At 36.5% G+C, this 12,004-nt stretch overlaps 1 protein-coding gene across 2 annotated transcripts in view; it reads right to left on the reverse strand.

Moving 5' to 3' along the window:
* ptc (protein patched) overlaps positions 1-12,004 on the reverse strand; it is a 137,371-nt gene that overhangs the window by 78,998 nt on the left and 46,369 nt on the right. For both annotated transcript variants that reach the window (XM_089096750.1, XM_089096749.1), the window contains exon 3: positions 11,156-11,348. In XM_089096750.1, the coding sequence (XP_088952876.1) occupies positions 11,156-11,348 (193 nt within the window). The remainder of the gene's footprint in view (positions 1-11,155; positions 11,349-12,004) is intronic.

A 12,004-nucleotide genomic window follows, 5' to 3' on the forward strand; every position in this document is an offset into this window, starting at 1 on the left:
GACACTTTTGACTCTTAAAAAAAGAACTAGAGCTTTCCAATTCCAATCGAATAAGCCCCCTCCAAAGTTAGTACGGTCATCCTTTTCATGAAAACCTTATATTTTAACAATATGATCTTTGGAGTATTTTGAACAAAATGGCTACCACAAAATTTTGATTGGATGCATTGAGTGAAAACAGCCTCCAGTGATGTAAATCAAATGAGCCTCCTCAAGAGTTTATATCGCCCCACTTTTCATAGAAAAAAATAACGTATGCTCAAAGGCATAACTGGCTCTCGGGTTCTGGGGGATTGTGTCAACCCTGGAGGGATTGTTACATGATCTATGGGCTATTTTGAGTGAAATGGCAATATCACAATTTTGATACGACACATTTGGGGGAAAGAGGGTGTTATGGGAGAGGGATAGTTGCCCTCTGATCCCTTTTGACTCTTAAAAAGGGAACTAGAGCTTTCAATTTCCAATCAAATGAGCCTCCTCAAGAGTTTATACGACCAAAACTTTCACAAAAACCTTATGTGCCCCCAGATTTGTCAACCCCAGACGTATTGCTATATAATCTTTAGACAATTTTGAACAAAATTGCTTTCTCAAAATTTCGATCGGCTTCATTTGGGAAAAAAGAGGCCTTGGAGGAGGGGCTACTTGCCCTCTGATCACTTTTGAATCATAAAAAATCAACTAGAACTTTCAATTTCCAATCAAACTCCTAAGTTTATACCATCACCTATTCCATAAGAGCGTTATATACCCCTCACTATAACTTATAACCCTTGACCTCGGTCTCTGGGGGGCTATGCTAACCCCTGAGACATTGTTATATGATACTTGGATTATTTGGAAGAAAATGGTTATCTCAAAATTTAGGTTGGACGCATTTGGAGAAATGAGGGTGGAGAGTAGGGCAAAATTTGCTTTCCGATTGCCTTTGACTCTGAAAAAGGGAACTAGAACTTTCAATTTCCAATCAAATGAGTCTACTCCAAACTTTATGTGACCATCCCATCCATATAAACCTTATATGCTCTTGGGGCATAAATGACGGCCCTTGCCCCTGGGCTTTGGGGGTTTTGTCAACCTTAGAGGCATTGTTATATGATTTTTGGACTAGTTTGTTCAAAATGGCCCTAATCACAAAGGCCATTATTTAGAATAAATAGCTCTTATGAAAGTACTAAAAAATCTTCGGCTTAAAGAGCGAGGTATTGACTAGAGGGTGAACCCAATCATACACGTAATATTTTCTGTTCTTTTTAAGTTTTGTTTTACTCCTAATTTTCAGTTGGAAAACTTTTCCAGTTGGAAAACGTTTTTTTTATATTTAATTTCTGATCTTTTTTTTAAATAATGCTGGGAAATCCGGCACCCCCTTCATAGCAATGTCCCTTCCCCCATGAAAACTTCCTTCATGGAAAGATCTTCCCCAATAACCCCCGACCCAACCACCCCCCTACTACCAGAAAAAATCCCCTTTGAAAATGTCTGTATACTTCCAAATAACCAATACTATATGTTAACATTGGGTAAAGTTCATAACTTTCAGCCCCCCCCCCCCCGGGGACTTTGGGGGATTAAGTCATCCTAAAGAACATAGTTTTTACATTTTGAAACTTGCTGAACAAAATAGCTATCCAAAACTTTTGATCAGGCGAATTTGGGAAAAAAATGAGCGTGGGAGGGGGCTTAGTTGCCCTCTGATATTTTGGTCACATTAAAAGTCAACTAAAACTTTTAATTTTTGATCCAATGAGTCCTCCCACAATATTCTAAGACCACTGGGTCGATATGATCACCCCTGGGGAAAAACAAACAAATAAACGAGCATCCGTGATCTTTCTTCTGGCAAAAAATACAAAATTCCACATTTATGTAGAAAGGAGCTTGAAACCTCTGCAGTAGGGTTCTCTGATACGCTGAATATGATGGTGTGATTTTCATTAAGATTCTATAACTCTTAGAGGGTCTTTCCCCCTTTTTTCGAAAATCAGCCAAATTTTCTCAGGCGCGTAACTTTTGATGGGTAGGACTAAACTTGATGAAATTTATATATTTGAATTCAGCATTGAAATCTGATTCTTTTGATGTATCAATTGGTATCAAAAACCGTTTTCTAAAGTTTCGGTTACCATTGAGCCGGGTCGCTCCTTACTTACAGTTCGTTACCACGAACTGTTTGATTACGAATGAGCCACAAAAACAAAAATTTCGATGATGAACAATTTGAGCGCTTTGTGATACAACAGAGAAATTCCATGATTTCAATTGTTTTCCCTAGTTTAGTCACCAAATACTAGTATTATCCTAGGTGTAGATAGGACGAATATATATATATATATATATATATATATATATATATATATATATATATATATATATATATATATATATATATATATATATATATCTTCGGGAGTTCTGAAGACTCCCGAAGAAAGCATTTTGAGATGTTTTGCAAGAAAAACCTCGAGACCTCGCTAAGAAAATTCTCCAACTCTTATCTCTTTGTCGAGATTTTAAAGATTAAATAATACAAACCACCTTAAATTCGATGCATATAAATTTATAACAGCGTTTACATTGCTTCAGAAAAAGAATTCAATGGGCAAAGAATCTGGCACTTATGCAAATATTCAAAAACTGAATTTAGTATTTGGAAAGAATTTGAAGCATAAATTGAGTGATTTAAGCCATTGGTAGATCGAGCAACTTAACAAGAAATGATCCACATAAAGTAAGAAGCAACACAGCTGACGTGATTCTTAATATGAAGAAAGTTCCACTTTTTAAACAATAATATAAAGCCCTAAGCATTATTAGTAATTTTTATCCCCGAATTATTTGTTGGAATGATTCACTTATTTTACAATACAGTTAAACGATCGATTCTTGTATATAGAAGATAGTAACATAGAATAATAAATCACAGTCAAAAGTAATGTTACTCTGAGCGTCCTTGTACAACCATACATGCACGCAGAGGGTATAGGGAGAATTCATCCAAAGATTTGTCCAACGGATCCTCCACTAAGAGGAACTTAAAAATATTTGCCTAACAGTGAAGTTTTTACACAATGTCACCCCCCCACGGAAAAATACTCCCTCCCCCTGTAATGGACAGACTCGTGTATACTTGTAATAAGGGCTAAAACAAGGATCAATGGATAAAGCAACTCAAGAAGCAATTAGGTCCTTAGAGAATTTTAAGTTCTCTTCTATCACGCACTCTTAGATCAAATAATAACGCTAGAAATAATAGGCATTACAAATCGGAGTATTAACCCTGAAATTTGGTCTAACAACACTGAAATTAATCCAATTGCCAAATCGAATAGATGTGTCAAGAAATGGGATCACATCAATTCGGTGAAGTGATACATTGTCGACCGTACAACAATAATGTCTTCATAGTCCTGCACTTCGATGAATAAAGGAGATAAATAAGCATTTCAATAGCTGTTGATCACCCTAAAGTAAGACGTCTAAGCTTTCCAAATGTTGGGTACGCCGAATTACACAACAAACGGCAGCAGTTTTGAGAAACATCTGGCATGGAACTGAACTAAATTTCAATACCCGCTTTTGATGGCTTCTTTTAGAGGGGAAATAACAGATGGTGCACAGCCTGAGATTTCAAAGGCAAAGACCACACATAATATTCTAGTGTAATCGAGGTGGTACTAAGATTTTCCATACTCCGAGGGTACGGCACAGCTTTTCTAACGAACTTTAAAAACAATGAGAAAATCGTTTAACTTTTCCCGTTCAAAATAGCCTTAAAACAGAAGTCTGAAGGTTAGCAATCATATCACAACGGTCCACGAGCGAAGACTTAAATACAGCATCGGACAGGGCCGTATCCAGGATTATTTTTTTCGGGGGGTGTTTACACAAGGATTTTTTCGGAGGGTTTAACACACAAAAACCCACAAAAACGCATAAATAATTGTTTATATCCATTTTTGGTACGTTTTTACGAGTCAGACAAACACTTGGGGGGGGGGGGTCAGACCCCCTCCTCCTGGATATGGCCTTTGCATTAGATCATCTCCTTCCACTCCCGCCAATTCCTAGTCAAAATGGTTATCTTCACAGTTCAGTGTAATGTTGTGATGGACCACAAGTGTACCCCAGGTACAAAGTGTGTAAGAGTCTTCTCTGACCCATTTTGTAGCGTAAAATGGCACTAAATCTCGTAAAGTCAGAGTAATTGAATCCTCTCCCCAATTTTGGCACAACACGAATTGGCTGTGTCTGACTGTAGCACAGCATGAAGGAAAGGGAATCCATACTAGTGGCAGTGGGGACCATCGTCCGTCGTCGACTTAGTGTCTGGACACCTGTTGGTTCTTCATGAAGACCAACAAGCGTGATAGAATCCTCATATGCTTAATTACCAATAAAAAAAGGTACATCTTAATAAAGTTCTTATGCGTCACCGTTAGCACCTGATAACAGATCGAGTTTGTTCTTCAGCTATACCAATTCGTGTAGTGATGTGTACTTTTCCATGTAGGTAATGTGTAACATTAATGCGCGTGATGTAATCTTAAATTACCATTTTGTGCTGCTCAGTTTTGTTATTGTGTCCTGCCCCTTTCCCATCTGGTTTTATCGTCAAAATCTTTTTTCTTCTGATGGATTGAGACCTGTATGTATGTTTCTAGATCAAATGATTGACGTGTTTATTCTATACAATGCCTGGGCAAAATAAAAATGCCCGAATGGATCAGACAATTTAATGTAGCACCAGACATCGTGGCTGCAAGGTTTGCTGCAACATAGTAAAGGAAGGCCACATCTATGCATCATATAGTTTAATTTATATATATATATATATATATATATATATATATCAGATAGACAACTAGTGTATCTTTTTATGAGCATCAGCTTATACTTTTTTTTAAATTTTCTGCTTATTTTATATAAAATTTACTACTCTTCGTTGAATGGCCATGAATCTACTTTGATTCTATCATATTTTAAACGGAGAGGCAGACTGAGAATAAAGGCCTTCACCTCAAAAGACTGAAATTCCAAGCAATGCAACAACCACAATCTGTTTTGCTTGAAAAGATGTTATTCAACCTTGTAAATGGCGTTGATATTTGCTTATCCCCTTAAAGGGTATCGCTGAATTAGAACATAATTATTAAAGATAAGGTTCTAAAGTTGCAGTAAATACAAGAGGAGCTGTATGAAACCAAATGGAAAACAAATGGTTATTCGCTATTTTATTAATTAAAAAAAAAATCCAAAGAAAGTTTTCAAGGCAAAACAAGAGCGATAAAACCTAAAAGGAGCAGAAATAAAGTCATGGAATAAGTAGAACTGAGAACGAGCAGGAACTAATATGAATGGATAAATGAAACCCAAAATGAACATAAATTGCCATGGATGAATATACAAAACCTGAAAATAGCAGAATTCACAACAATTAAAGAGCAGGGCTACCGCCCGCTCAATCCCTAAAAGGCAATGTCGTTTCTACTTTACTGAAAATGATATATTTCGATCAATTTACATTTTAATCAAAATAAAAAATTTAATCAAGTTTCCAGGAAAAAAAAGTTTCTTAAACAAATAATTTTTAAGTGTCTATTCAATTTCTCGCTTTTAAGGGACATGCCCCATTTTCTATACGTGTTTGTTTTCTAGATTACATTTCATTGAAAGTATAGAAAATCACTGGCTAAATCAAGCTTCATAAACATTCATTAGTAATTTTCAAGCAGCCTTTAGTGGGAGGGACTCAACTTCTAATTGTGGAAACCGAAAACTATTGCTTCAAATTACTAATTAATGTAATGAAAATTTTACTTAAGTGTCAATCTATTTTCTATACTTCTGAATGGAGCTAGAGCTAAAAGGAAAACTTGACCCAGACCTTGCATGATTCCGGTTTAAACGAGGCATAAAATAACTAACTTTTGTCTAAAAAGATGGCAGTTTGATGGACATGGGTGCGGGGGGCCCACAGGCACACATTGCGCATCGAATCATAAAGACTCAAAATCCTTGCATGACTGTTGTTTAAACAATGTGTAATATGCCTACTTTTCTGCTAAGAAGTTGGCAGAGAAGAAGGTTGAACAGGCAAACTGTAAACCTCAAACTATATGGATCAAAAACATGTACGTATTTTTTTTAAGAAGGCATTGCACAGGTTTACCTAAATCTCTGTTGAAAAGTGGGCGGTGGACGGAGGGCCCCTTCGAAGGGCCAAGTGAACGGAGACAGACTATAGTGTGATAGAACAGGGTTTAGACTTGGACAAATTTTGATAAATTCGCCTGGGATAGGTCGCATAAGATTAGTCACTTATGCTGTAGCTTTCGCGTGAAGCGACGAAAAATCATAAGTGCTAAGATTCCCTCCAAATTTTAGGCAGATACCCACTGTCAAGAAGACTTTCCCCAGGAGATTGTACACCGCTAGACCTTACAGTCCACGCAATAGCAGGCTAATAATTTTCTTAGTTCGGGGAATCCCAAGTTTTTGTGACGCGAATCCTGCTATTGCCTGAACTGTGAGTCAGCCTCCTAAATTCCTTCGCGAAAGTCTCATTGACTGCAGCTGTGTATCTACTAAATCCACAAAACCTTTGATTGTGGGAGAGGAGGGTGTAAAATAGGCCAATGGTCCTCTTTGGCTCTCAAACATTATGGATTGAAAACTCTTGCGTGATTCCAGTTCACACAAGGTGTAACATGCCTACCTTTCTGGCAAAAAGTTGCAAGTGAGATACGCAGGGAGGGGGGCGAAGAGGCAACTGACCTGCTTTGATTTCCAATAATGCGGAATGACAATCATTACATGAGTCGGGTTCAGACAAGGTGCAAGATGTCCACTCTTTCTAAGAAAATAAAGCGTAGCCTAGCCTATATGAGAAGAGTGGTTATTTTGTATAATTTAACCCCGGGGCTTCATGTGTCATGTCTCCCCCGGACGTGAATTTGTTTCATCATTTGACCATTCTGACTCAGATTGGCACGAAGTGGCCTACGGGGGTGCTCAGGAGCAAAAAGCATTTATTACATTTGACCCTTAAAAGGGTACTAGAACTTTGAATTTCCGAGTGAATTAGCCCCTTTGCAAGTTTCTATGATCATACATTCAATGCAAAATGGCCGGAAAAAATACAAAACATAAGAAACATCACTCTTTACCATGTCAATGCTGCTTCGTTGACTCCGATGATGAAGGCAATTAAGAAACATTTCCTACATAACAAAAGTGCCGACAGTCGGCGAGCACAAAGGAAGCGCTGCACCAGAAAATTGTACTTCCTTCCGGTTCCTGATGCCATCAACTTTGGACAACAAGTTCAGGAATAAATCGACAAAAAAAATTCAGCTTAGAGGAATAATAAAGCTATTTCTTGGCTAAAGCAAACTTAGTAATGAAAATGGATAAAAAACGGCATCGTGAACTTTTTATATATAGTAGATGACTGTCAAGGACTAGATGTTCTTAAAATAAGAATACTATACAAAGAAAGTAGAGGCTACCAGCCAAAATAGCCTAAACCAGAGTCTTGAATTATCCCAATTCAGAAGCCCTGCGCACAAAATATTTCGCTGGGGGGGGGAGGATAGAAAATTTTTTTAGAAAAGAACTTTTTTACCACAAAGAGGATGCGGTAAAATAGAACTAACAAAAAGAATTACCTAGATTTTGCTACTCTGTTTTGGATTTCTCAAGTCATCAATAGACCTGATTTTCCTTTAATTGTATCGACCATTAAAGAAAAGCCAATAATAGAACTAACATCATAATATGAACCCTCCCCCCCTAAAAAATGGTTACATGGTGCTTATACTTAAAACCAAACCCAAATTCTTGCACTAAACCACGCCCTTGTATGGAGCATGAGACATCCTTATGGAGAAATCCTTAACCTGATCCCTCAAATTACCGATGTGAGCAATACTGCTGCAGAAATTCAAAAGGCGTTACACGAAGATATATACTCTACAGGAGTGAACACCTAAAAGAAACGGGAAGAGTAATTTTTATACTAAAATCCATTTTTAAATATTTCCATGAGTCAGAAGCGGAGATAGACTCGACAAATTGTAAGAAAAAAACAGTGGAAACTTCTATGCATCATGAGAACTATAAAACAAGAAAATGATTGAACCATTTGATAGAGCGTGCTGACTGAGAATACAGGTCAAGAGCCCTAGTTTAACAATAAATGCTGATATCGTCTTTTCAATCACCACAGTTGAACAATAACTGATGTGGTTTGGGTAAAACCATATCTGTTAGGATCCTCAAAAAGAAAAAAAGTGGATTCGCACTGACATACCGGATACATACACAAGCAGCATTTCATTTATAAAATCTAATTTCAGCAGAATTTATAGTTCAGAAAATAGGGTTGTTAAAGAAAATAATTGTTTTTGTACATACCGCCAATTTATTGCGGTTACAATTTAAAATCTTTGCAGCATTTTTTTTTATAGGTAATTGCATAACTTCAGGACATCCGACAAAATATTAAATGCACAATGCAATAGATTAGGTTTTAATACTTCAAAGCATAAAGGGCACAATCGGAATAAAAATATCAAACTCCATCTTGATGTTGCAGCATCGTTATTTTACACTGATCTTTTAAACATTCAAGCGAAAGCTTAATGTGTTCCAGCTCTCGAGAGACTTCCTTGATGGAAAATTGGAATTCCTAAGCGCAAAAGTGAAAATCGACTAAAGACTTCGCAGTTCATAACATAATTCACAGTTGATTGAAGTGCCTGTCAACATCCCCCGGAAGAAGAAGGCAGATTAAGACAAGGGACGACTGGAATTCTTCATGCGTAACATTCTCGGAAAGTTTGGATATGTATCTGGTGAGAAATTCCTTACATTTTTGTAATTCAGTAAGATTTTATCAAAAACAATAATATTTTTAAGAAAAAAATATAACGATGCTAACCTTGCGTATTTTGAGTAGTTTTCTTTCTTTTTTTTCCCCATATGCAGTAAACTATTTCCTGCCATTAACATTGTCATAATATAGAACACATTTGTACTTATAGCAAGTCAAAGCATACAAAATCAACGATAGTATTAGGAAGCAGGCGTGTTTGCACAAAATTATCCGGGGGAAGGGGGGGGGTCAAATCCCAAAATAATAGTGAAATACACAGAACTATACGTCAATTATACAGTAACTGTGGGACTTATATCATAACAAGCTAGGCATTTCCAGGGGAGGGGCATTACTCTTACCGAACGTGCGTGCCTTGCCTTGTGCATCTGCATTTTGCAAAAGCGTAACCTCATCACCGGAATCAAACTCTGGGTTTTCTGGCGGGTTACAGCAGCTGAGATCGAACCCCGGGTCTTCTACTGGCAAGCAGAAATCAACCCCACTGCGCCAACACAGAACGCACGATCCCATCTAGCATTTTTAATGGTAATTTGTACCCTGAATGACTTCACTTATAGATGGTGTCTGCATATTTATTTTTTTGTTCAGTAACCTTTATGGTTTTTAAGAAAAAGATTAACAAAGACTGGGTAGGTAGAATCTCTAAGATTTTATAATCTGTGTAGTTAATTGTGAGTACGATATTGCAGGTACTTCCGAAAAAATAGGGCTATGCAATGGGAAGCGGCATTGAAATGAAGTGAAGCCAGGAATATTTGCATTGCCTACTGTCAGCACTAAGCTATACTTTCTTGTGTCAACGCGCCTTAATTTATACTTGGTATAGTCCCAAGTAGTACTGACAGTTTTAAGTATTGCTTGGGACATGTTCCAAGTACCTCCCCCCCCCAAAAAAAAAAACAGAATCCATAAGGCATATTTTTAACATGCATTTATTTCGAAAGGATCAATCTAGCATCATGGACAGAAATTCACATTCACATTGTGTCAGGAATCCTTGCTTATGGGATTTCACCACCCAACAATGACATATTCACTGAGGATAAATACGTACTACATTCAATCACGTTTAGGCTAGTGGTTGAGACTGGGAATGGCAAAAGAGCAGTAGAGCCACCCTCGGACTCTGATGCAGACCTCCGAACGTCATGTGCACCGTACTGCACAATTCCGTTGCGCTTGGCACAGTTTCTGCCAAGCGACATTTTATGTACGTGATTTCTGAAAGTAAACGCCCCATCGAGTAACAATGTTTAAGCCATTGGGCCTATAGGGATGTCGACCACTCCCTTCACTCCCAGAGGAGGGAAAACAACAGAAAATTCCAATGCTTTATCATCAAGCTATATTAGACTATTCCCGAGCACTTGGCAAAAGAATCCAGCGGTGCAGGTAGAGCTCATGGGGTCCTGCCACGCGTTGAGACGCGCCCAGAAAAAAATAAACTGAGAAGGCAGTCAGGGGTATTAAAAAGAGAAAAAAACCGTGTCGAAGTAGAAATATCAACCAAAAACGTACCAGCAAATAAGTTTGACAGAAATCAGAAATATGGCAACGTCGCTTTATCTGATACATCTTTAGTAGAAGAATGCCGTGTAGTAGTGAACAAGAAAATGCTGGCAGTAAAGCTGAAAGGGACAGCCGATCAACATCCCATCAAACTATAGTGAATGAGGTAAAATGGAGCTACAGAATGGGTACTCTATCCATGCCATGGAATATGAAAAACAGAAAGAAATTTTGCAGTGTAGGAGAGGTAGCCAGTCAGAGAAAGGCCGAAGCCCGCTGCTCAAAAAAGGTTGCTCCTTTTCAGAAACATGTCACAACAGAAGCTTTGGACTAGTTTGAAAATTGGCAAGTTGCGTAAAAGCTGCCGAATCCAGGACCAACTGGCCAAGATGGATATTCTATTTTCTAGTTGACATGTCTGCACATAACGCATTGTAAATATTTTAGAACTTAAACTTTGGTATCTTTTTGCAATACAACATGACCATATCTCACTTCAAAACAAGATAGAGATCTCAAGGGTAGTATCTCCTGGTATCTCAAGTACAAAACGGTCTTGTCTTAAGACTAGGTTTATACTAGTTGGGACATTTGCGGAGGTTCTGCTAAATAATGTTTTGGAAACACAGACAATCTACTACGATGAAGTTAATGAAAAATTTTTACTTGAAGAAAACATGATTACTGAAAATTTCTTTCATTTTTCCAAAAGGACGAATGAAAACAGAAGAAAAGACTTACCTTCAACCCATAGTTTCTCTACATTATTTTCAAACTTTGCTGACTTTAGACCAACACAGAATGTGGACAACACTAATAATCCAAGAAATAGCACTTTTCCTGCATGTCTATGAATAAAACACCCAAGCTGATAAAAATTCTGTTGAAACTTAGTCCGAAATTTTAGAGCAATTTCATTTCCTGTTGCACGTCGCTGAAAGAAAACGAAACTATTAAAAACACAAAAAAAATATGTAAAAAAAAACACAGTAAAACTTCAAATAATACAGATAAAACAGATATTCTTGTTTAAGGTATTTTGAAGAACCTTGGCACAGCAAAACTATACCATTTTAGCTTTAAAAAATTGTTATTAAAAAATTTAATAAAATAATAGGTTAGGTTACGCATTTAATACATGCTATGCTTTACCCCCACCCCTAATGTGCAAATATATAGCCCAAAATTGTTTCTAAACTATTATATATTCATCTTATTTTATTTCATTAGCTTTAACCAAACTTGACTTCTTTCGTGTATAACGGTGGGTTAGATATAATGCACAAGTATAGTATAATGCACACATATATATATATATATATATATATATATATATATATATATATATATATATATATATATATATATATATATATATATATATATATATATATATGTATATATATATATGTATATGTATATATATATATATATATATATATATATATATATATATATATATATATATATATATATATATATATATATATATATATATATATATATATATATATATATATATCGCTCACTATCACGCTCATCGCACTATATATATATATATATATATATATATATATATATATATATATA

This window comes from Artemia sp. Qi Xiang Cuo, chromosome 11 (assembly GCF_049724085.1).
Source record: "Artemia sp. Qi Xiang Cuo chromosome 11, ASM4972408v1, whole genome shotgun sequence".
NCBI classification, from domain to species: Eukaryota; Metazoa; Arthropoda; class Branchiopoda; order Anostraca; family Artemiidae; genus Artemia; species Artemia sp. Qi Xiang Cuo.